At 36.3% G+C, this 27,764-nt stretch overlaps 2 protein-coding genes across 9 annotated transcripts in view; one reads left to right on the forward strand and one right to left on the reverse strand.

Annotated features, from left to right (window-relative positions):
• Positions 1-842: 842 nt before the first annotated feature.
• On the forward strand, positions 843-23,808 carry LOC123560208 (uncharacterized). 3 transcript variants are annotated; one of them, XM_045352456.2, is made up of 6 exons: positions 843-998; positions 16,942-17,245; positions 17,542-17,607; positions 17,905-17,991; positions 21,422-21,556; positions 22,290-23,808. In XM_045352456.2, the coding sequence occupies exons 2-6, from the start codon at positions 17,021-17,023 to the stop codon at positions 22,656-22,658; spliced, it is 882 nt and encodes a 293-aa protein (XP_045208391.2). In that variant the 5' UTR covers positions 843-998; positions 16,942-17,020; the 3' UTR covers positions 22,659-23,808. The 3 variants fall into 3 exon arrangements, with proteins under 3 accessions (XP_045208391.2, XP_045208390.2, XP_045208389.2); XM_045352455.2 differs by lacking the exon at positions 843-998 and adding an exon at positions 13,427-13,634; XM_045352454.2 differs by lacking the exon at positions 843-998 and adding an exon at positions 13,835-14,424.
• Positions 23,809-24,284: 476 nt separating this feature from the next.
• LOC123561321 (ankyrin repeat and MYND domain-containing protein 2-like) overlaps positions 24,285-27,764 on the reverse strand; it is a 40,399-nt gene continuing 36,919 nt past the window's right edge. For all 6 annotated transcript variants that reach the window (XM_045353607.2, XM_053553343.1, XM_053553345.1 and 3 more), the window contains one exon: positions 24,285-25,006. In XM_045353607.2, the coding sequence (XP_045209542.2) occupies positions 24,847-25,006 (160 nt within the window). In that variant the 3' untranslated portion in view covers positions 24,285-24,846. The remainder of the gene's footprint in view (positions 25,007-27,764) is intronic.

Below are 27,764 nucleotides of genomic sequence, written 5' to 3' on the forward strand. Positions count from 1 at the left end.
ATTAATTTTGGTAAGAAACTATGAATGAAAATAACGTGAAATTCGGGAAGGCGAGCCTCATCCAAAATTACCTTATATGTCAAATTGTGTATTACTCCCTGCTTTCTTTCAAGTTTTTTCAAGGAGAGCTGGATATGCTCGGGCATACACCAAATACGGCTGTTAAAGTCAATGTTTTTTGTTTGTTCTGTTTTTTACTGATTACTTTTTCAAATATTGATTGATTTAATTGATTAAATTAATTAATTTATTCATTAATCATTGTGTTTTCGACTCAAATAAACATATTTTGTTTCACCCTTTAAAAATACCTTTGCCGAGGACGGTTTGGCATAACCCATTTAGTTCTCAACAATGATAGCGGACTTTTTTTTAATTCAAACCTTAAATTCTTGTGCTTACAGAAACTTTTTTTAGTATTTCTCACACTTACTACGGTCTTTGATATTTGTCTTTGTATTCTATTTTGTCAGTATCTGACTTAATGATCATATACAGAGGAATTTCAGCATGTTACAAAAATAATACACATATCTTGTTATTTTGTTCAGAGCTATTTATCTTTATGAAAAAATATATTGCTTTGGTCCATATTTTAAACACGGGACATTTTTATTAATCAGTTGAAGTTTAACAAACCATATACCAACACATGACTGGCGAGCCGAGATAAAATCCATACAATGTCGGTTTTGATACATTTCTTTATTCATTTAACATGAATACAAATCAGGCACTTTTATCAATAATTTACAAAACTCTGTTTGCTAATGTTGGAAGAAATCATTTGTCAAAATTCAAATCCTTACAAAATTTCGGCTCACAAACACTCAGTCGCATGTCACGTCCGTATGAAAGTTATTAAAAGTGTGCGGATTTTTATGGACTTAATTTCATGAGAAATTAATACGTTGGAGAGACAATTAAATCTCTAGAGATCTACTGGATAAAATTTGATAAACGTCTGTGATTTTTATATATTTATTTTGTATAAAATGGTAAGTGTTTAGATATAGGGATATTCTTGTACAAATTGTTGCAGAAAGCGACGTCTGTTTGTATTTTCTCTTTGAACAGCTTTGCAAATAAGGAATTAGCCATCTCGAAAAAAAATAAAATAAAAGAAATTGTTATTCTGGTTAGTACCAGACTATGTTCAAACAAAGAACGCCGCACTGTGTGATCTTCGTACAATAACTCACTACCAGATAAGTATTTTTATGAAATGTCAACAGACACACTGACTGCCTGCTTCTGTAACTTTAAAGGGGACCTCAAAATGGGAAGAACGCTATTTTGTAGTTTTACCAAAACTCGGTTAAATTTTAAAATTCACTACCATATTGCGTTAGACAAAATGCAGTTTGGTAGTGCAAAACCGCAAATTGATGTAATGATAAGCTGATGCACATAAATGGAGTTTGTGTCGCAAACAATGCCATCTAAACAAAATAAATGGCCACTATAACGGGACCATTGTAGACAATACAAGAATGCTTCTGGATCGATCAAGCTTCGTTCGCGAAAATAAGTTACTAGTACTCAAAGTAAACTGCTGATAATGCCAGAGCATCGAATGAAAATAAATACAAAAATATCATCACATTTGATATTCAAGCTGATGATGAATCACGTCGACATCATTATTACAGTAGACATCATCATCATCATCATCATTATCGCTAATTCCTTTTTATCTATCATAAGCGCTACTATCATCATTACAATCATCATCATGATCAACACCATGATCCAAATAAACAATAACTTTGTATCCTGGTATAGATAAAATTTCATGTAATTTAGCTATTTAAAATAAACTATTTTATTGTCTTTATAGTCTCCGAAATATTTCAAGGGATGCATACTTCGTCCGTCAGTCCGTAGCAAAAGTTAAAAGTGGTGGTAAAACTGATGATAATGACAGTGAAATATCAAACTGATGGTGATGGTGATAATGACGATAATGATGATTCTCTTACCCTTCAAGAGGTGTATCATTTCCAACGCTATTTACCAGAAACACTTACGGTTATGAAGACCTATATGACGATAATAAAGCTGTACATTCAACGATACCTCGCGACGCATTCGGCCGAAATTTGGTAGTTACTGGCTTAAGGTAGTTCTGGAGCTATACATTTTATTTCACCACATTATAGGTCATATCTTAATTTACAACTGTGAAAAATTTCTTTAAAATCTACATTGTAGAAAAATTTCTATTCGCGAAAATGTTATGAAAGTTATCAGTGATTTTCCCATAGACTCCCATTATGAAACATTGCGTGAGGTCCAAATTTTTCAAATCAGTCTAGCAAAAAATCAAGCACACGACCCTATATTTTTTATTTGCTGAATTTTCTAAGTATATTCTGAAGTTTCGAAAACAGCAGAGTCTAATGAAATTCTACATTGTAGAAAAAAAATCGATACAAACGTGCAAAAGCGCATATGACCACACAACACTGACGAACAAACATTCGTGATACCGGAGAAGTTATCACGAATGAGGCTCCGGTATCACGAATGATATGAATTGGAATCCAACAAAACAGCCACACATGAACGATGTATTTGGTTTAATTAAACAGAATTGCAATTGTTACAATGTTACTTATATCAACATAGAGGATTGAGTAGGAAGCTAATAGCATTTTTAGACACTCTTTGCCTATACATAATATAATTTCAACGGTAACAAAATAAATAATCTATCTTACATGTTCAGCTTGCAGTTTCTTCGTTTATCAATATGGTATGAGACAAATTTGTCAGACTGTAGGATAAAATAGGCTTGGAAAAGAATAAATTTTCGGATATAAAAATTGAACTATTTACATAAACTTAAATCTGAGATTTGTTATATATTGATATCTTAAAAAAAATAGGATAGGAAAGAAGGAAGCGAAATAGAGAAATTGAGAATAATAGGTCAGAAATGTCACTATAGACACGGAGTTTTAAGGACTTTTCTTAAAGCTGTGTAGTATGGGTACGATGGCATGGAACCTGGGACACAAAGCTATTATCACAGTTAAAAATGTTAATAGTATTTAAATTACGGATCAAATGTCTTTGTTTTCTATATATATTTATATACATATGGAAGAAATATAGTGAGCGATCATCATATAACAATGTATTTAGTGTAACCGTGGTTATTGGCATAATATTGTTTAGGAGATCTGTGCGTTCTCTTTGATATAAAGGACATCTGAATAAGAAATAATATGTGTTCTGTAACTCCTCCCCCCCCCCCCCCCCACCCCCACCACCACCAACTCCCCCTCACACTCAATGGACTGTTTACAATATGTTTTGATAATAGATGTTTATTCAGAGAGCTGCAGTGAGTCCGAAGTCTTGCACGAAGAATCTGGTATTTGCGTTCACCTGCATAATAATGACATTGGACTTTCAGAACGTCTGAATAAAGTTGTCTTTTGAAGATGCTTAAAGTGGCGGAATTCCTTTGATCTAATGGTAGCTGGTTCCAGTCAGTGACAGTTGATGGCAGATAGGAGTTGGCAAAAAGTTGAGTGTGACAATGCAGGTTTCTAGAATCGACGGCATTTCTATGATTGTTTACGGATGTTTGTGCAACAGTTTCAGGTACCAAGGACGAAAGATACTATGCAGTTAAATGAATTTTCATTTTGAAGAAAAGAGTGAGCTTGTGTTTTTGTCTTTTGACTTTGAGGGGTTGGAAACCAGTTTCTTTGTAAAGATTATCAAAAGAAACGAGTTTGGTGGCTCCAGTGATAATTCTGCATGCTTCGAGTTAGATTTTCCGAAGTTCAAATTCATCATGCTGGGTAATGTTATCCCATACGACATCAGAATACTCCAGGAGACGCCGTATAAAAGACAGATAGATAGTTTCAAGACACTTGCGGTCAAGAATAAATTTTAAGGTTCTCAAATTATGTTTATTCGTTTCCATGCTTTTTCTTTGATGCTGTCAATATGTTCGTGCCAGTTTTCGTCGTATATCGAGAATATAACAAGATGCTTGTGAGACGTCACCTCGTTGATCGGAACACCATTCATATACAAAGAAGGACGTAGGGGTTTATTAGTTTTACGAAAAATGAGAAGAAATACTGTTTTTTTAGGGTTGAAATCAACCAGCCACTCATTTGCCCACTCATCTATTTTCATTACGTCCGAACTTAGGGTTCCCGCAGCAGTGATGGGATTGTCAACAACAATATACAGGCTAGTATCATCAGCAAAGAGTCTGATAGTTGAACTGATATTAAGGACAATGTCGTTGATAAAGACGATGAAAGCCAACCAGCTGGCTTACGGAAGGTCGGTGGTTCTACCCAGGTGCCCGTTCGTGATGAAATAATGCACGGAGGGGCACCTGGGGTCTTCCTCCACCATCAAAGCTGGAAAGTCGCCATATGACCTAAAATTGTGTCGGTGCGACGTTAAACCCAACCAAAAAAAAAAAAAAAACGACGATGAAAAGAAGATCACCAAGAATAGAACCTTGTGGTACCCCTGCCGAGATATATACAGTATTAGAAGAACCTTCTGGAAGAACCACTTTCTGCACTCTCGTGGATAAGTAGTCACAAAACCAATTTAACAGACATCCAGATATACCGGTAGATTCCAGCTTGAACAGAAGGCCTTTGTGCCATACGCGGTCAAAGGCTTTAGAGATATCACAGAAGACTGTGCGGACTTCTTTGCTTACATCTAATGCTTTACAAAAAGTATTTATATAGAAACAAGTTGGTTGGTAGTTGAGTCAATAGGAACAAATCCAGATTGGAGAGCTGAGATAGTGTTGTTTGTTCTAAAGAGCTTTAAAAACGTGCTTATGAATGACTTTTTCTAGTGTTTTGCTGATAGTGCTGAGAAGCGATATAGGTCTGTAGTTAGAAACTAGATGTGGATCATTTTTCTTATAAAACAGCGCATACGTCGAATGGCAATCGACCAGTGTTGATGGACTTGTTAAAAAGCTGACAGAGTGGTCTTGCAAGCTCCTCTTAGAGTTCCTTCAGAATCTTGTTATTTAGGTTATCGGACCCAGCAGCTTTACCTACTGTGAGTGATTTGAGTGTCTCCGTCAGCGATGTAGTTGTCAAACTTTGAACTCGTTATGCTATAGTATTTCAGCATTGACAACAATTCAGTTTAACGGGACTTTGACCCCAAAGAAATGATTCTTTGGCAATTAAGAATTATTTTTTCTCTGAATATTAAATGAATAAAACACATTTAGCCATTGAGCTTGAAAATTTGGGCGTATAACCATATAACAACGCTGGAAAACGATTGTTCCTTAAACCTTTCGGGTATGAATGCATGTCATATTATTACAATACTGGGTATAGATCGCGATACAGTGTTTCGGCTGCATTTAATCGCGATACTGTATTTCGGTCACTTAAATCTGAAGGTGCGGGTCTGAACCCAGCAGAGGTCATGATCACATCCCCTCATATGTACCCATGTTGTTTATACTAGTAAAGCGTACTCTGTGGTGATTAACAAAACAAAACTCAAGTCATATTCACAGCTAATATTAAATAAATAGCATTCGTAAACTTAAAATACACCGATATATCACAATCCGTGACAAAGTTACAGAAATGGCCATGGTAATGACGGACAGGTGGTATAATCTATTTCAATGTCGTAAATTAACAAAAATATGGAATTAATGAAAATGAGACACGAGGGCGCTGAAATTAAAGATGCAAAAATAAATAAGCATAGTATTACTTCAAAAGAGATGGTGTGTTCTGCGACAACTGAAGGTCATACAACAAAGCAAAAAATTCGGAATGCTTGGACCAAGTGGCAATGTCTTTGATTGTTCAGCTGAAAGGCGCACTTGTTTTCACTAGTGCTGTACGAGCGCACGAGCGCGATTCCTAAGCTCGGTTGCATGTGAGGTAGTTATTTGGTTTTAGCCAGTAATGCCTAATTCACATTTGACCTGGACGCCGTGCGATAAATTAGTGTACGATTTTCCTTGCAGTTTTGGGGCATCGTAAGTGGGCGTGGGGCGAGGGGGGGGGGGGGGGGGGGCTACGGACTACGGCGTATGATATTATATACGAGCATCGTGCATTTCTACAGGCTGTCAAGGGAAGCTCGGGAGAAATCCGTACGGACGCTGCGCGGAGATTATACGAAAATCGTGCAACTTCAGTGCAGTTGCTGTGCAGCCTCCGCAAGCTTCCCAGTGAAATCGTACAACGCCCGTACGGCTTCCGTGTAGAGGCCGACAGGCAAACATAGACGGCAGTCTTGATACATAGAAATTCTGGGGTCCACCGTCTCCCGAAACATGGGTGGCTCAATTCTGAGGCAGGCTTTAAAGTCCCCGTGCTATGTCCGCATCAAATCCTGCATCAGGGTGTTGTAGTGTTCCAGGGTGACCCGTCTCAGCAGCAAGGGCTTAATCCACACCGTCCTCTCCCTGTGCATCTGTCGGGCCTGTTGCTCATATTGCGGCCAGAGTTGCAATCATTGCCTGCTCTCTTCTCCTGACCTGCCTCAACTGCAACCGCAGGTATGCCACTCTGAGTCTTAGCGGTAATATCATTTCTCTGAAGAGACGAATATTGAAGGCATTCTGGAGATGACTAATATATATAACCATCTGAACATTTTTGCCCATATCAAGGCCGCCGCACGGCAATGGGGTTGCCGCACGATGATTACTCGATGATCTTTGCGATTTCACGGGTACTGCACGGGCAGCCAGCGGCAACCTTGCAGCCGCTGTGCGAGGGCCGTGAGAAGGTCCCATGAGTCTACAATCTCCGTACGATTTCTTTTGGGCACCATGTCATGTCTACGAAAATATCGTGAGTTGGCTGCACGATCAACATGCAGCCTCCTAACGATGCCCGTGCGGGGATTGTGCAATGCCAGTTGCGACATGCCTACGGGCTACTGGCTTAAGATTTTTTTTCAAATTTGTATAGCTTTTCGCTAAACAAAATCGTAGAGACTTCGGAGCCCGTGAATCCGTACGAAGATCGCACTGACGCTTCCTGCCTCCGCACGGAAAGGATGATACGGGCAGTATACGGGCTTCGCTGACGCATCGCAGGCCAAATGTGAACTAGGCATAAGTGTAAACCTCCGTTTAATGATATTATTATCATTACACAATAATAATAATAATAATAATAATAATAATCATCATCATCATCATCACTTTTTTTTATTGTTATTATAATTATAAAGTATGTATATACAGGATGGAAAGACGGATTAACCATACATTTACTGGTACGGCTGATCAAATTAATCTAATATTTGAAAATCAGCATGACAAAGTAATCTTTTTTTCAACCACAAATGATTTCAATTGACTTATACAAATTTAGAAAGTCGCTGATAACTAGACCTCCATCGATATATAAACTTGCATTTCCTGGTACGAAAACAACTTGTGGACCACAGATAAAGTACAGATAGAAATTACTGTGAAGTATGATGTATGAGCCATTCACTTTCTAAGTTTACAGGAGACATTCCACAATCACGGTGCCTCTTCTGGGTTTCAAGTGGATTTCAAAAAATGAAAATCTTGTCGTTACTTAAAATACTAAAAGACATCTTGACGCCACTACTTGAAAAACGTTTTTAGCTCAAATAATCAAGAAAGAATGAACAGGTTTCATAAAACATTTAACCATGCAGTCTTTAAGTTATAAATATGTTTCAAAGGTATTTCATATTTCAGCGCAATCAAAATTTTTGTCTTGATATCAGTCAGAGTCCTGGTTAGGTTAGGTTTCAATACGGGGTTTGTTTTAAGAGAGCAATGACAGTAAATATAAACCTCTCTGAGGTATATTTTTTCTTAAAAAATGATTTGTGTCTAACTTGAAATAGTAATGTTTAATGAATCTCATACGTTTGAACTGACATGTTTCCTGATGTACATCATGAAGTAAATAAAACCAGCGTATTTAGTTTACAAAACTTCATCTACTTTTCATAAAATATCAAGGCTACTTCGTTACAAACAGATTATTTTACAAACTGTATTTTTAGCTCGACTATTCGATAGACTAGTTATTCTACTCACCCTGGCGTCGGCGTCGGCGTCACAACTTGGTTAAAGTTTTGCATGCAACGGTACATACAGCTATCATTTAAAGGCATATAGCTTTGATTCTTATTTTTTTCTTTTTTCTAGGTCAATTACCAACCTCACTAGGTCAAGTTCCATAGCTCTGACATGTATTTTGATCAAATTATGCCCCCTTTTGGACTTAGAAAATCCTGGTTAAAGTTTTACATGCAAGTTACTCTCTCCAAAACTAATGCAGATATTGAATTGAAACTTCACACGTGTCTTCGGGGTTATAAAACTAGTTGATAGCATCAAATCCCATAACTCTGACCTGCATTTTGGCCAAATTATGCCCCCTTTTGGACTTAAAAATCCTGGTTAAAGTTTTGCGTGCAAGTACATACAGCTATTACTTAAAGGCTTATAGATTTGAAACTTATTTTTTATTTTTCTAGATCAGTTACCAACCTCACTGGGTCAAGTCCCATAACTCTGACATGTATTTTGGGCAAATTATACCCCCTTTTAGACTTAGAAAATTCTGGTTAAAGTTTTGCGTGCAAGTTACTATCTGCAGAACAAATGCAGATATAAAATTGAAACTTCACATGTGCCTTCGGGATTATAAAACTAGTTGATTGCATCAAGTCCCATAACTCTGACATGCATTTTGGTCAAATTATGTCCCCTTTTGAACATAACACTTTTAGTTAAAGTTTTGCATGCAAGTTACTATCTCCAAAACTAATGCAGATACTGGATTGAAACTATAGTTATCATTTAACATTTAGGGTAACATTTAGGGTAACATTTTCCTGCTTCTAGGACAATAATTGGCTATCTTATGGACAGCTCTTGTTAATAAATAAACTATGTTTTAAGCTCTCTGATTTACTTTGTTTTACGTTTTTACAATTATGCTAACACATAAACCCTCTTTCTAAATTTCGAGAAAAAAAATGGTATGCATATGTTAGCGTGCCTCTTTACGTTTATCCAAACAGACACAAGTCTTTCTAAATTTTGAAAATATCAACCAGATGTTTGTTGATGTGATGACTCACGGATGATATAATGTTTTTTATGTGTGCATATTTTGAAAGCCTTAATCATTGTACGGAAAGGCGGGGAGGGAAGTTTGGTTTTATATGACCCATTAATACGACATAAAAATTTCATTAAGATCCGCGCATTTCTGCAGATGCACCGCAAATCACGCCTTCGACGAGACGTTAGTCTAAAAAGGTGTTGTTGCCTGGAAACTTGACTAGTTTATAGACTATGATATATATTTTTGAATTTTTATTTTTAAAATTGTGAATATAGCCAGTCTATATCTTGGGTCCAATATCATATGATAATATTAGACTCAGTCATCTGAGAAAATCTGTAAATTACACTTTCATTTGTCACAATAACGTATACTCAGTTCCAAAAGAAAGTGTGCACTTTTTAAGTTTAAATATTTCAAACACCTGTCCTATTTCGATTAAAAGCAACCATTTAAAGCGACTGCAACTCAAATTCTAAAATGCACACCAATTTGTTTACGAACTGATTTAAATTTTGGTACCAAACATTATAAGTTTTCATGAAAATAACCGAGAAAAAATAACAGAAAACTAAGTGCACACTTTCTTTTGGAACTGAGTGTAAATAAATCAAAGTACTGATGGAAGGTGATTTAGGTTAGTACGTGTATGAAAAAAAAACATTCCAAAAATGACACAAACCCTAACAACACTTTGATAGTTAGAAACCCATGGCTAACCATATCATTAATACACTGCGATATGGTAATATAATTATACAGCCTCTGTAAAGTAAAAAGATGTTAAGTAAAGGCATGCAGCCGATGGTTATTTGTTGTAAATTAATATACTGCGATTTGGTGATATACACAGCCACTGTAAAGTAAAAAGATGTTAAGAAAAGGCATACAGACGATAGTTATTTGTTGTAAATTGATATATATTCAAAGTATGTTGAACTATTTTTACTGGGAATAAGTAACTTTGATAAATCACCTTCCAAAAATCACTATTTTTAATTTTGTAACAAATTCTTTATTATCAGTCTGGTGGCTAGTCTACCTGAAGTTTTAAACAAGAACGGACTGTTTACAAAATATGCTCAAAACAACGACTCTATATTTGCTTTTGCGGGTGTTTTTCATATTAACCCATTTTTTATACCGGGGTTTCAACTGAATTCATAGACGTATGTTCGTAGTGTCAGTCAAATAGAACTCTAGAGTTCACGATTTTTTAAAAGTTTTTCATACTTGCAGCAAGTAAAACAGTTCTAACTTTTTGTTTGTCCATGTTGCCTCAGTGTCAAAAATCGCACACGATATGAAATGCACGTCAATATGGAAAATATTTACGTCTTTGATTCTGTTTCAGCAAACGGAGATTGAAAATACGCATGAAATAATCTCTAGAATCACTAGAATTATGCGTAAACAACAACACTTTCAATTTTACTTCTGAAAAAGAAAAAGCAAATTGTTTAAATGATTATTTTGTTTCCATCTCAACCGTCGACTCATAAATCTAAACTTCCTCAATTCACACTAAAAACTAGGAACATACTGGAAGAATTCATGATAACTGAAGAAGAACTTACTGATATTAGACCAGTCTTGTTAGTTAATAAAGCGTCAGGCCCGGATGAAATTAGCCATGGGAGTGTAAGAATACTATTAATAAACCATTAAGCATGTTAAATAATAGGTCACTACACGATTGTGAATACCCGAACATATGGAAGTCGGCTACAGTTATGCCGCTTTTTAAAAAAAAGTAAACAAAAACACTCCCTCCAACTACAGGCCAATTTCTCTTATCAGTTGCATTGGGGAAATTATGGAAAGAATCATGTTTAAACATTTTTACAACCATTTACATTTAAATAATTTACAATACACAAAGCAGTCAGGTTTCATACCAGGTCATTCAAGAGTGTATCAGTTAATAGATATTTACAGTCAAATTTGTCAGTCATTCGATTCTAAAATACCGACATGTATGGTGTTCTATGACATTTCAAAGGCATTTGATCGAGTGTGGCACGAGGGTCTGATTTTCAAACTTAAACAAAATGGTATTGATGGTAATCTTTTGCTATGGGTAAAAAGAAATTAAAGAACGTAATCAAAAAGTGTTTGTTGGATCTTCTTTTTCTGATACGAAATATGCTTAAGATGGTGTTCCCCAGGGCTCAGTGCTTGGACTTCTCTTCTTTTTAATCTATGTTAACGATATTACTGAAAATCTATTGAATGTTACACGCTTATTTGCTGATGACAGCTCGTTAGCTGTTTCAGCTTCAAACATCAGCTTTATGCAAAATACTTTAAATTCTGATCTTCAGAAAATTAGTGACTGGTCTAAGCAATGGCTCGTTGAATTTAATCCAAACAAAACTGAAGTGGTATTTTTTGCCTTAGGGTCAGAACGCAAACCTGCGTTGAGATTTAATAATATTCATCTCGACTTTGTCGAAAGTCATAAACATTTAGGACTAACATTTAGATCAGATGGGAAATGGCATGATCATATTAATAACATCATCTCATTAGCATCCAAAGTTCTTGGATCTATGCGAGCTTTAAAGTTTAAAATAAATCGTAATTCACTAAATCAGATATATATTTCGTACTTGAGACCCCTATTAGAGTATGCTTCTGTTGTATGGGATGGGTGTACTGAATACGAAAAGCAATCTCCAGAAAAGCTACAGTATGAGGCTGCGAGAGTTGTCACGGGACTAACCCGATCTGTCTCCATTGAAAAATTAATAACAGAAATAGGCTGGGTTTCATTAAAAGACAGACGTATTATTCAAAAACTAACTACTGTATACAAAGCAAAACAAGGAAAGCTACCAGATTGTCTGGCTGATTTATTTCCCGGAACTGTATCTGAATCAAACTCATACCGACTTCGTAATAGCAATGACTACGTACAATATTAGCCCGACGTACCCAGATATATAACTCATCTTTTATTCCATCTGCCACTTCCCTCTGGAACAACCTTGAAATGGACATTAGAAACTCAGATTCATTGAGTATTTTCAAAACCAGATTAAAGGCAAAATACAAAGCAGATACAGTTCCTAAATATTTTTGTATTGGTGACCGAAACGCAACGGTTGTAGTAACCTGAATGCTGATCTTTTTCACAATCATTTACGTAACAACTCTTCATGTGAATGTGTTCATCAAAACGAAGACGCCAATCATTTTTTCTTTAACTGTAAAAATTATCATACTCAGAGAACCGTTTTGTTTCACGAGACACGTATTTTTCATCCGCTAAACCTAACAATTCTATTTGGGAATGATAAATATACGGAAGATGAAAACACATTCATCTTTCTACAAGTTCAAAAATATATGAAACATATAGGCAGATTCTAATGACATTTTCTTAAATATAAAAAAATGTCTTAACTAATAGACGACACTTTAAAATGCTGGACAAGCGCCGCCTCTCTCTCTCTTTCTCTCTCTCCCTCTCTCTCTCTCATCATCATTTAATTACAAATTATTTCAATAAATAATAACACAACTTCTCATATTTATTTTGTTTTTCCCGCCTAGTTACTTTATGTTATTTCTGTTGGGAAGGGCCGTTTACTGATGTTGTAAGAACTCGTGGCCCGACCCATTTGCTTATTTTCTTGGCTGTACATGTACATTTTTTTACATATATTTGTTATTATAAATGTAAATAGTAATAAGCAATAAAATATGATTAAACTAAAATCTTTTATTATAGAAATGTTTTGTCTCAGAAATGATATCAATCTGCAGGCATACTGCTTTAATTCGTTCCACATATCGACTGGATTGTTGTGATGTATTTCAAGTAGTAAATATACATTGCATAACTTATTTAGCTGTTCAATTTTGTTACATTTTCCTTTAATGTATACTTGAGTAACAAATATAAATCTTAACATAAACAAATGAGCCGTGCCATGGGAAAACCAACATAGTGGGTTTGCGACCAGCATGGATCCAGACCAGCCTGCGCATCCGCGCAGTCTGGTCAGGCTCCATGCTGTTCGCTTTTAAAGCCTACTGCAATTAGAGAAACCGTCAGCGAACAGCATGGAGCCTGACCAGACTGCGCGGATGCGCAGGCTGGTCTGGATCCTTGCTGGTCGCAAACCCACTATGTTGGTTTTCTCATGGCACGGCTCAAATGACAAACATTGTCATAAAAAATCATCAAAAAACCTCCAAACTTAGATATGTTATTCCCATTTAAATTTTGAAACTGTGCTGGGATGTATTAAAAACAAGTCGTTGAATGTATTACCCCATGTGATGTACAACATAAATAGAACATCAACATTGCTTGAATCCCAAAGATCAGTCAGACTTGCCTCAAACCAGTACGCGAAATATATATTTATATATATTTTTTCTTCTATTTTTTTTCAAGTTTTTGTAAGAGTTTTATATGACCTGTTTTATGGGGAACAAGGATATATAGACGTTTTTTGCTTTAAAAAGGAGGAGCGTTTCCTTTCAACAACGGATCTATTAAATAATGTAAGTAGTGGATGAATGAATTTAATGGGATTTTAATGTACTTTTTGTGGTTTCAATAAAACGTCTATCCAAATGCAGTTCCGTCTGATCCCAAAATTTTCATTTGTTTGGCCAGCAATCGTCAAAATATAGACACAGATAAGTTAGAATTTCGTGATTGCATTCCTCAATTGTGAAATTTTGTAATTTCTACGTTCAGAATGACAAAATCCTTTTAGAAAGTCAAACATGCGGTTATTAGCAGATAACATTCATCAAAATTTGTGTCCGGTAAAACGGCGTTCTTTGATTTGTTTGGACACCAATGTTTATTTGTCCTAAAATAAACTGAAATATTAATTTGATTTATCTGTGCCGATATGACTTAATATTAGATAATACTCCAGTGAGGAGTGTTTAATGAAATTTATTATAGTAAATTGTAAAAAACTAGGATTTCGTTTCAATTTTCAAATGTGGATGAATAATCCGAAAAATGAAATTTAATTTTATATCTGCATAAAAATATATATAAAAAATAGATACGTTTTCTCTTCCAAAAAGAAGCAAAAACATATAACGAATTTATTTAATGATTAATGAAAATAAATATAGTGTTTAATCAAAGTGCCAAATAAAATAAAAACGGAGATTTAAAACAAACGTTTGTTGAAAAGTGTTAATCTGAAAAGAGGAACTTTTTTTCTATAATTGGTGCGGTGGACGTGCTTAACTTAGATTTGGTTATAACATTTTTTTAAAAAAAAGTTGTAAAAATGGATGACGAATATTTAGAGGCATATTATAAAAGGTATGTTATATATTTCGAGACTTTGTTCAGTACTGTTGATTTTAAAACAGTTCATTAACAGTAGATGATATGAAATATTTCGATTTTTTCTAATATTCTAATATTTATTCATTTTGCTGAAAGAAAATAAAATTAATTAAAAGAACGCAATGAATTATTCAAGTCCGGGGGAATAACTTGATTTTGGTGATATTAGTTTCTCAGACAACCCGATATAAAACTGCAACGGACAATGTTAGTATATATATATATATATATAGCTGAATTCTTCTTGAAGCTTTTTCGAATCACGTTCGAGCCCGCAAGTAAAATGTTTTAGAATGTGCTTTGTGACCCCCGCTCATCTATGGCGGGTTTTCCAAAATGAATGAGTTCTGGGGATGATATATTTATTCTTAATTCACTAAGAAGTCACTGTTTCGACAAGGGAGAAACACTGTTTTTACGCATTTGTGTACTTCAGAAGGGCCATTTATTTTGTTGTTAGGGATATCCTTTGATTCAAACTTATCAAATATTGTGTACGGAGTAATATACATAAAGTTATTAAGTCTATTTAGGCAAGGTGATAGTTTATCTCCCTTTCTATTTAGCATATATTTAAATGATATTGAAGAGACCTTATAACTGAAAAGCATTGAAGGGATCGCCATTGGTAGCATAAAAATGTGTTTGTTATTATATGCAGATGATATCATTTTGTTTTCGAAAACCGCATAGGATCAAGAATTTTAAACGTTTTAGCGTGATTTCTTACATATGAAACTAGACATCTAAATTATTATCTTTTTTTGTTCGTAATGACACCTAAAACAATGACATGAAAACATGTTTGGTTGTGTTTTTTATATACTTTTTCCGTTTTAAAATGTAATAAATTAAAACAATCCTAAAATAAAATTCAGGGGTGTATTTTTGGTTCAAAGTTGCGAAAGATACATTCAGTGCAAACGCAGAATGAGTATGTGATATGTGACAAGACGAAAAATACATTCTATAGGTACCGAAATTTTGAGCGTGAAATTTTTGCAAGGTTCAACTGAAGACAGAATGTTTTTGCGTAGGTACCGAATGCAGATTTTGCACAATGAAATCAGTTTTCTGCACAAAACGCTGGAAAACAACGGAAAACTATGGATACATTGAAAAAGCCGATATTTCGTGCACACTTTTTATCTGACTACCGTGGATAACAAGAAAAACTATGGGGAAAACACACACACACACACACACACACACACACACATTCCATGAACATTTATTTATCTGACTACCATGGTAAATACGGGAAATTCGTAGTACTTGCATAGTGACTACGAAACACGATTAAAAACATGTCTATCGTGTTCTATCCTATTACGGAAAACACGGAAAAAGTGTTGTAGCCAAAACAAAAAACGAAACAAAATCAGTAAAACATTCCGTGCGCTTTTCAGTCACTGAATCAAATCATTGGAGCGCTTTTCTTTACGTGGGTTTGGAAGCAGAGCAGATGATAGGTAAAGTTTCCCCCGTAAACACTCGGTGTACAATACCCATGTCGAACACTGTCAAGGTGTAATTGCTTTGAATATCACCTGTTGGATATTTTGTTTCCAATGATTTGATAAAACGACTGAGAAGACGAGTACTTCCTGCTTAAGTATTATATCCCGTTTCGAAGAAAAGAAATGACGTTGCTAATGCTGATAGTAAAACAAATAACAAGGCCTGCTCTGGTGATATGGGATATTTTCAACATTTGAAAAATAAAAACATTTTCTTTCTCAATTTACAAATGCCCCATATATCAGACTCCATGGCCTGTGTTATTTATGTAATATCCAGAGCATTTTTGTCTTCAGTTTTAAGACTGTTGCTGTAAGGGATGGCATTTAGAAAATGCAAGGTTATCATTCAATAAAACACAGAAAGGAAGATAACTACAAATATGGCTCTTGGTCATACATTATATTAACTTTCAATATGCGGTGTGAAAAAAATATGATGAACACATAAATAAGAGATATCTTCACAACCGTTATTCAAAACAGAGTAAAAGTTGTTGTGCCTTTCAGTTCCTTTTTTATCATCTATCAATATACCGATCTACATTGAATTTTTTGATGTTTTTAATGTGAATTGTCTTAATTAAAATGTGAAAATGCTGTACTTAAGAGAATACAATTGTATAATTATTCAAGATATAGTTGTGGTGCATATGCGCTGATTACTTGCTCTCATTGCAATCTTTGATCATATCAAGTAACAGTCGTACACTCAATACGTGCGTACATCCAATAGGGGCGATTTCATGTTGACGCTTAATGTTTTGGGACGGATGATACAAAGTGATTCCAAATGTATTCGGCACAACACGTCTGGTGGGGTATGGTATCACCAACAAAACTACTTTTTTTCAAACTTGAATGCCTCTTCTCGTACTCGTACGTATAAGAGGGTTATAGTGTACATATAATGCAGAGGAGAAAAGCTGACTGATTTTCAAATAACTGTTTGTTTTTCTCTTTCTTGAAGGTTCCTTGATCAGGCGCGACGAGGGTCTTATAGACCGTCACATTACGGACAATTTACTGCGTCGTCAACACCAAGAAAAATGAGCAGCGTCCACTCAATCGATGGCCTGGACAGCTCAAAAGTGAAAAACTTCCCGTTCTCGTCATTCAAGCTTTTAGGAGCCCTACAAATTGGAATAGGGGTGCTTTGTATATTGCTAGGGATTGTGGATTTATTCCTGTTTCTGTACACGTCATCACACTATGAGAATGACACCCTCAAAGCTTTAACAATTGCTTGTGTGCCAGTATGGTGCGGATTGTGGGTAAGTCTATTATATAAATCACACTCTTAGCCGGAACCCTATGAAATTTGGAAACCCATACAAAGCGAAATCGTGTATTGGTCCATTCAGTTACGAAAACTTCAATATGAACATTTCAAGAACCTGTTCGGTTTGAAGAACTAACATCAGTTGGTTAAATTTTACATTTAGTGTACATTTTTTACTCCATTTGTCACCCCCTCCCCCTCCTTACACTCGCAGTGTTCAGCACCGAGCACCGAGAAAGGTTTAAGCAACTTTATAAAAATGTTATAAAGCTATTGTTTGTGTTTCAGTTTATAGTTGCGGGTTCTATGGGCAGCTGCATGTCACTGCAGCAGAAGACAACATTAACGTATTTTGTAAGTAAAAGAAATTTTGTGCACGTTATCTATTGTTAATTCATATTAAAGAATGGCTCGTACAACGTATATATCGAGACTTTGAGTAGACTATTTCTAAATCCACTGAATATAAATACAAAGATGGTCACTCATGATGAATAAATCTCTTTTTGTAGGCTGTGTCCAAAGATTACGAAGTACTTACTTTATACATTATAGGAAATAGAATTAAATTTATCATATTCCTGTTCCATATCATTACACCAGTTTATGTTTTTGAGTTTTTTTTTCAATGCATTAAAACTTTGTTTGCAGAAAATGACGTTTCTCGTGCTGAGCGTGCTCTGTTGCATTCTTTTCGGTCCAGCTTTGTTTGGTGTGGAAGTCTATATTGTATTCTTGGTAAGCACTAGCCTATTTCAAATGTGTTTAATCAAGGTATACTATTATTGGGCAGCAGTAATTCATTTATTACGGCGGTCAGTTAAGGCTATATACCAATAAAAGAAATTGTTCTTTGTTTCATATAAAATTCAGCTACTTCAGACCAATTTTGTTACAGTTTCTAGATTTTCACTCCGTCGTAGACCTATTTTCCACGAGATATCCATACATTTGCTTCAAGAAAACGAAAAGAAAAAGGGGTGTTGAATAGTATGCAGTGAAATGCAAGTCAACTGAAGTCAGGTACCCTCATATTGCCGCATTTCAGAAAGCGGTCCCCAGAATAAACACCCTACTTTCGTTTTCAAGTTAACAACTCGAAAACATGCGAGTATTAGCATGAAACGTGTCCTATTTTATGTAAAATTCATTCCACGAGTGAAATAATGCCCATTCAGCCCCCGATTTACGCGCAAATGCGCGAAAAATGGAAAAATTAGGATCTATTTATTAGGGACTTCTTTCGACTACACCACGGAAGCACATTTTCGACCGAATTACTGCATTATAACCTTAATTGGATCCTGTGGGTCGATTACGTATCAGGACTAATTGGCAAGAAAATGACAAACTTCCAATACGAAGCAAACTTTCTTTCATCCCGGACAGGATTTTCTCGTTATTTTACTAGTGCTGGACAAACTCATCTAAGGTGACTCGCGTGCTGTACGTAATTACGAATGAATGCGTAAATTCATACGCTGCTATAATAAAATAGTGCTTAAAAGAAAGACATTCGTTTGACTTTATTTCCTCCATTAATTTAAAAATACGGCATGCAAGAAAAAGAATCTATCACTAGTTGAGGGTGCGGATGGAATGATCTGACCCTCGGGTAACTGTTTTAGCCTGTAACTCGACGGAGCTTCGTTACCGCCCTAAACAATTACCCTCGAGCCAGATATTTCCATCCATACATTCAACCAGTGAAAGATCCTTATAGTCTGTAGTTGGAAAAATACGTATAGTCGCCACCGGTAAACCATATGTATGACGAATAGTGCAAGATAAGAAGACACTCCAATTCCTAAAACTTCCCTAGTTCGTTAGTGTGCCTGGTGTAAAGCACCTTAACACGGGATTCTTACGCCTATGTTAGTAATTTTTACCTGGGAGGAGCGAGGAATCTTACACTCAAACTCTGGTGTCGTAGTCAACCATGTGTTCGCTTAGCGAAATATAATCCTATCAAAATCAACGCCTAGTTTGCAATAGTGTCGGTTTCTAAAGGCCGTTCGACCGTATGATTTACTTCGGAAGTAATGCCTCCAAAACATTTCCAGTTCATCGTAGACACTCAAAACTTACATTTTACATAAAAATGAGCATCATTAATGTGTTTGAACAGAAAGTTTGTAAATCACGAGTATTATTATCATGTTATTGCCGTGTCCTTTGTATTTGGAATATCACCATGTTGAAAGAACTGTTATACGTCTTTTTTAAAAACCAAATTTCACATAACGAAGTTTTCCATAGTTTTTACTTGTCCTCAGAAGCAACAATTTGCCAAGGATGGTTAACTTAGGCCGACATTTTAGTTAGGTTTAAAGTTTGACCGGCACAATTTAAGTCATATGGCGATTTTTCCTAGTTTTGTTTTGGTGTCGGCAAACAACCAATAACTCATTTGAAGACTTACGTCTCATTTCCATTTTTATTACTAAGAGGTTAATATACGGCTTGGTTGTGCCTTCTTGCCATTATGAAACTAGGTGTGCCATTATGGCCAGAAGGCACAACCAGCCGTTTATTGACCTTCGCTTCATATTTATCTTGGTGTTTTCATTTTCACATATTTTCCCAAAAACTTAAAAGCATTATTTGATTGATTTTTTCATCAACAATGCCATCAATATTTGATAATCGATCTGAAAATGATTCAACATCCTTTCACCCGCCATAATGACGTTCTAGTTACCCGGGACCATTATGATTATGGCGCGTGAGGCGCATTACGCCATTATGGATTCGTCAACAGAGGCCGTAATGACCGTTTTAAACGGCTTTTTTGTTACTATTTCTAGTAACGTTTTATAATAAAACAAGGCAGTCTAAAAGACCGCTAAATCCCCCGCCACTGGCATGGATAGTGAAAGGGTAAACCTTTGACCTTGAGCTGTGACCTTGACCTTGGACTGACATGGCTGACCCATGAGTTCTGCACATCGTCTAGATGAGGTGATCATTTGACCCAAGTTTTATGAAAATCCTAAAAGCGCTTTAGGAGATACAGAGCTCAAACCTTTGACATTGAGTTGTGACCTTGACCTTGAGTTGACATGGCTGACTCATGAGTTCTTGATGCGGTGATCGTTTGACCCAAGTTTAATGTAAATCCTTCAAGGGGTTAAGGAGGTACAGAATGGACACAAAATGGAAGGCTCAAACCTTTGACTCTAAGTTGTGACCTTGACCTTGAGCCGGCATGGCTGATTCATCAATTCTGCACATCGCCTTGATGAGGTGATAATTTGACCAAAGTTTGATGAAAATCCTTCAAGTGGTTTACGAGATACAGAGCGGACACAAAATGGAAGGCTCAAACCTTTGACCTCGAGTTGTGACCTTGACCTTGAGCCGACATGGCTGACTCATGGGTTCTGCACATCGTCTTGATAAGGTGATCATTTGATTCAAGTTTCCTGATTATCCTTCAAGTGGTTTAAGAGATACAGAGCGGACACGAAATGGAAGGCTCAAACCTTTGACCTTGAGTTGTGACCTTGACCTTGAACCGACATGGCTGACTCATGGGTTCTGCACATCGTCTTGATGAGGTGATCATTTGACCCAAGTTTCATGAAAATCCTTCCAAGGGATTTAGGAGACACAGAGCGGACACAAAATGTTACGGAAGGACGGAGACCATTCCTATAACCCCCCACCACTTGTGGCGGGAGATTAAAAAAAAATCTGAATACGGTACGAGCGGTCACCGATCACCATTAACACCAGACAGTGATTAGCCAATGACCGGACCTATAGGTCTGACAACCGATTTCTTCGAGAAAAAATTGTATCGCTATTTTTCTTACCAAAGATACTCTTTCTTTTGTGTTTGCAAATGGCGAAAAACAATCACATCAGCTGAAAACTATGATAAACTTCGTTTTTGGCAAATTTAGCACTCTAGGAAGCAAGAGCAAGAGTTCTTTGAACATTGTTTTGCGGTGTTAGGTTCTTTTAAGTCGATCCTTATCCAAGACAGGTAGACAACACACGTGTTCTAGGGAAACATACTTTTTATATGTTATGTTTTGTAAAACAATTTCTTTATATCATTTTCATGTAAAAGACCGCCCATCTAATTATAGCAGCTTTGACACGCTTACGATGTATATTTGAAGTACTAAGATCATAACCGATTTTGTTCTCATATTTACAGAGGACAGACGGGTCTATATCAGCACACGAGTGGCTGATACCTCTGCTGATAGCGTTCTTTACTCTCAACGAGATCGTCATTGCACTCATCACTTCCTGTATCTGTTGTTGTTGTTCTCCCCTGAACCAGGCAAAGGTGTGTTGTACTTACTTCGTTTTAAATTTTCATTCAAATCTGTTCACCAGTGATATTGTTAAAGTTCTATTAATACCAAACACGAAATTTTGGCCACGGTTGAACATTATAAGACTGAAAGTATGATTTTCAAACAATGTTGGAGGAAGACCTGAAATATACCTCTTAGAAGTATCCAAGGTTCAAAGAAAGGCTCAGGGCCACCGCTCTAACCACTTAACAGTTGTGGTCCTTATTTCTGCAGATGTTTTCTGTTCAGTCAGAAAAAGGTGAATGCGACTGCATTTTTACTGGGGTTTACGTCGCACCGACACAATTAAGGTCGCTCTCTAGGCAGTCTCAAAACATAGACAATTAGTTATCAACAGAATATTGTTCTGCCAAAGGGTTTTTAACACGACACTAAGAAACTTTAATTTTCGAGTCTCCGAAAGAACAACACAACATAACATTTTCAAGTATAATATCTGTTTACGATAGAAACGTGTTTCGTGTTTGGTATTCTGCTGTACATGTTCTCCATACTGAACACCGGTGTGTGTGTGTGTGCGTGCGTGCGTGTATGTGTTTTCTCTAAAATATCCAAGCATATTCATATTTATTCGACATTTCTATGGATGTTGTTAACAAATGATCAGTCTACTTTCCCACCATTAAATGGTTTCAGAATTATGTGATTGTATGGCAGTCATTTTTCCTCATTTTACATTTTGTTTCTTTCTTTCTTAAACAGGTTCGAGTCTTGTACACCAGACACCTTGATGAAGTAAATGAACAGAGGCCAGAAAAATACCGTCTCGACACTCCAGAAATCTTCACCACAGAACACAGCAGACTTGAAAAAACACACAAACATGCTTCAGCGCATCATGAGAGCCATGCACCAGTGCACCATGGGAGACGAGAAAGTCACGTGACAGACTACGACCACTGGGATGAAAAGCAGCAACCAGTATCCAGCAGACAGCCACGTGTCGCAATGACGTCAGACAGCCCACCTCTGACGCATTATTCCCGTCCACCAACATACGAGGGTAACACGGCTCAAAGCTACCGCCGAATGAAACAACTGGCTTTGCCTGGTAATCCGGATACATACTAAATCAACGCATTGAATAAAACATCATATTTGCTGTCCAGTTTTAAACCTTTTTGCAACTGTTTTGACAATAAGACTTGTTTAAGGCATCAGTTTTGACGTTGACTTAACAGCACGGTTTCTTGATTTAAGACATAAGGTGGACCGTTTCGATATAAATGTGAGAGAAATACATACACAGTAAACGAAGTCTTCGTGTTTAAGCTTTTGGTTTGAATCTGCAAACAGACAAATACCGAACACCAATACAGATTCATGTAATAATTGCACAATGTATATACATGCAAAATATAAACAGAGCCACCAGGCGTCATTTAATTTACAAGATTTTTGCTGTGAATATTATGCCTGTGATAATTTCCTTGCATATTTATATATATTTATTTTTGTTATTGTGAAACAGTTAATATATATATATTTTTTTCTATTTCTTATGGAATCTGCTTTTGTGCAAAAACGCATTAAAATGTTTTTTATCAAACCCAACTTTAAAACAGTAAAATTGTTCAGTTAAGCAGCTTGGTGGAAAACACAGAAATAGATTTTTTATAAAGTTTGTATTATTACATAGCATAAATAACATTTCTCAACGACTACATTTCTTTCGAGTAGTTTGCTGGGAATTACACTGTATTTATGAATGAAAACGATCTTAACGTTGTTTTTTTTTTTTGTAATTACCAATGGACATGAAAAGACTATGATTCTATTTTACCAGTGAAGAGCAAGAACAATTTCAATTTCATAATTTACGTACCCAAGAAGAACGCTTTTTAAATATTTTTTTATCAACAAAAAGCTTTCAATTTCAGAACGATTTCACTGCTGCATTATCAGAAAACGATTTCACTGATTTATTGCTGTGACAGCAGGTCTGCGTCAGCATTTTGTAAATTACTTGCTGTTTTAGTCCAAGGCATTTTTTTTTAGTAATTTCTTCAAACAAGATGACGAACAAATTACTTTTCGCACAAAACATTCTTTGGCAAGTTTCACAAGAGTGGCAAACTGTCACAAAATATGCCTGTCACAGAAAAAATTACTCTGACTTCTCAAACACTACTTATTGACCAGACAAGTCGTCATTTTTTTCTTCAATACCGTTCTGCAGTAACTATTTTATATACTTGTTTAAATAAACATGTACTTGTAACTGCTTGTTGTTTGTTTAAACCAATGTATTAAGAAAGTTCTTCAAACTTATAAGTGAGTTCAAGGATTGCTTAAACCACTATTCCTCAAGTACAGGGCAAATCAGATTGCACTCAAATTTAGAATTGCTTAAACCACTACTTCTAAAGTATGGTGCAAATCAGAATGCACTCAAATGCTTCACATCGAGGTTCAAACTCGTGACCTCTGGGTTAGGCACTAGACGCCTTACACTTGAACAAATCCATTTTTCAATGAACGTATTTCTCAAAAGTGTATTAAACAATGTTAAGAGGTTTCTTCTAAATATACACTTTGGAAATTTTGTACTACAAAATGCTTATATAGGCAAAGGTTTAGGATAGGTTTAGATTTCTGGTAACAGGATTGTGTAATAATGAAATATGATGACAAATTGCATCCTGTGGACATCTGATAATAGTCTATAGAAGCTCAGAATGTACAAGCAAAAATAAGAACTTTCAACTGCAGATGTTTATTAACATCATGTACAATAAACAATTAACTTATTTATAGAAACTGTTATCTGTACCTATTCCATACCTAATATGAAAGACTTATGAAATAGACAATAAAAAGAAATATACATCACAGATGAATAAACAAAAATACAAAGAACAAATAGTAACTTCCAAATATATCTATAAGTACCAGGTAGAATTCATCACAATATGTTCAACAAATTTAGGCAAAGCCTGTTCCATTGTATTTTCAGACACAAAAATCAACTTTGTAATATCACAGATACACCAAACGTTTTTTTTCTTACTGATGTCAACAGACATACACTTATACAAAATTTCATACTCGAACACAATAACAATGTCCTATTTCTTCCTCTGTGATTATTTTGAGCGAGTTTTATACAATTCAAAGTCAGTAGTTTTGTTCAATTAACTTTATAATGTTACAGTATTCAGATACACTGTTAACAGCTCTCTAGAATTGATCCCTTATTCACAACCAAAAGAGAACAGCTAGGGCTGCCAAGGCGTCCGGGTCCCTAGGTTTGATCTTTTTACCACCCGTTGAGTACAGCTAAAGCCGCTCCAGCCTCCGGGTCCCAAGGTTTGATCCCCTGGCACAACAGCTCATAGCAATCACTGTTGAAGTAATCCCCATCACTGTCATCATCATCACTTCCAAACCCGCCAAATCCTCTTGCCATCATCGTATACCTACAGAACAAGAGCTGTCTGTAAAACATATATACCCCCACACAATGCCCTGTTAGACACAACTGTGCTGTTAGAGGTAAACTGTTACCTTGACAAGGGCCACCTAATAACCATAAACACATTTTCTATGAAGTCTGTTAACACTATATCTGAGGTTCTCTAGCTAAATATTTTCAACCATTTATAGTCTAAAAGACTTCCAGATCAATAATGTGGTCATCTACTGACAATAGACCATCATGCTCTGGTGTGATGGCTTTAGGCCCAAGCATTCTCAAGCTATTGACAAGGCACTTTTCAGTCTCAAGGTCAATGTGACCTTGAACTTTGAACTAGCGGCAAACAAAACAAGGGGTTATCTAATGACCAGAATCAACCTATGAAATTCGAGTCAAAAGCCAACTTATTTTCAAGTTATTGTTTGTGAACCAATTTCTGTCTTGAAACCACTATATATATGACCTTGATTTTTAACCTTCTGACCCCTATACCTACAGGGGTCATCTACCACAGACAATGATGCTATGGAGTTTGATGGCCATAGGCCCAGGCATAATGCAGCTGTTGACCTGAAACAATTTTTAGTCTGAGCTGACCTCCTGACACTCAAAACAATAGTGGCTACAGCTAATCATCCTATAAAAATTGACATTCCTAGGTAAAAGCATTTTCAAATTTTGAAAGTTACTGACTAGAAACCAGATTCATGTAGCTGCTATCTTGACTGCTGACCTGACCACTACAACAATAATAGTCAGTTATGGACCTCAGACAATCATTGCATGAAGAAAGACCAATGCAGGGCAAAGCTTTCTCTATTTATGCATTTCAGTCTTAAAGTTCACTGTGATAATGAACTCTGACCCAAAAAACAAAAGGGGTCTTCTACTGACCACAGGCCATGAACTTTGACAACTGTAGGTAAAAGTATTTGGAAACAAAATAATCCATTGCAGACAGACACACAGACCAACATTAGTTAAACAATACAAACCCTCTTTTTTGAAGGGGGACATGCATATCCGCAGCTATGCAGTTCTTTGTAAAACCAGAAACAACAAACAATGGTTTTATCACCTGTAAACTACTTCTAAACATTATTCTAATATGGGTACTTTAACTTGGGGGGTGCGGGTGGGAAAGGTGTGGGGGTGGGGGGGGGGGGGGTGGGGGGGTTCTTTTTCATACATTTCTGACTGAATTTCTGGTTAATTCATCATCTTTGAGCAAAAAGAAGCACTTAACAACTATTTAACTCTGAGAAGATAATATACAGATGAAAGTTATGGCTTGGACATGTTGCCCCAAGGTGACAATACATGCAACAAAGTTATGGCCTGTACTTGTTGCCCCAAGGTGACAATATGTGCAACAAAGTTATTGTCTGGACATGTTGCCCCGAGGTGACAATACGTGCAACAAAGTTATGGCCTGTACTTGTTGCCCCGAGGTGACAATAGGTGCAACTAGAGCTATCACTAAAGGTGATGAATGTACCCCCCGCATGCACTGACACAGTACATTGCAATTTGACGCACACAAGACTGCATAATTATGTGGACTGTATGTATATAGACTGTATGTATACAGTATAGTAACAAAAAACAAAGTCCCGTAACTCTGCAGAATATTTATCTAAAAGAATGTTACATGCACCATGCACAACTAGGGTTGGTACTGAAGTTTCATTAAATTGTGTTAAGGGTTTGGTAGATTAGGCACGCACAAGATTGCATATGCAGACTGTATGTACTTAGTATGTTAACAAGAAACAAAGTCCCATAACTCTGCAATTTTTGTCGCTGAAAGAACCTAACATGCCCCATGCACAACTACTGTTGTTACTGATCACTTGTGTGAAGTTTCATTAAATTGTGTCAAGGGGATGAGGAGAGATGGTGCGCACAAGATTGTGTCTATGTATGTAGTATAGTAACAAAAAAACAAAGTCCCATAACTCTGCCAATTTTTTTTCTGAAAGAACCTAACATGCCCCATGCACAACTACTGTTGTTACTGATCACTTGTGTGAAGTTTCATTAAATTGTGTCAAGGGGATGAGGAGAGATGGTGCGCACAAGATTGTGTCTATGTATATAGTATAGTAACAAAAAAACAAAGTCCCATAACTCTGCAAATTTTTTTTCTAAAAGAACCTAACATGCCCCATGCACAACTACTGTTGGTACTGATCACTTGTGTGAAGTTTCATTAAATTGTGTCAAGGGGATGAGGAGAGATGGTGCGCACAAGATTGTGTCTATGTATATAGTATAGTAACAAAAAAACAAAGTCCCATAACTCTGCAAATTTTTTTTCTAAAAGAACCTAACATGCCCCATGCACAACTACTGTTGGTACTGATCACTTGTGTGAAGTTTCATTAAATTCTGTCAAGGGGATAAGGTGAGATGGTGCGCACAAGATTGCGTCTACGGACAGACGGCCAGACGGGCAGACAGACAGACAGACAACCTGAAACCAGTATACCCCCCCCCCCCCTTACAACTTTGTTGTCGGGGGGTACAAAAAAGTTATGGTCTGGACATGTTGCCCCGAGGTGACAATAGGAGCAACAAAGTTATGGCCTGGACATGCTGCCCTGAGGTGACAATACGTGCAACAAAGTTATGGCCTGGACATGTTGCCCCAAGGTGACAATACATGCAACAAAGTTATGGCCTGTACATGTTGCCCCAAGGTGACAATACGTGCAACAAAGTTATGGTCTGGACATGTTGCCCCGAGGTGACAATAC

The sequence above is a fragment of the Mercenaria mercenaria genome, chromosome 10 (genome assembly GCF_021730395.1).
Source record: "Mercenaria mercenaria strain notata chromosome 10, MADL_Memer_1, whole genome shotgun sequence".
NCBI classification, from domain to species: domain Eukaryota; kingdom Metazoa; phylum Mollusca; class Bivalvia; order Venerida; family Veneridae; genus Mercenaria; species Mercenaria mercenaria.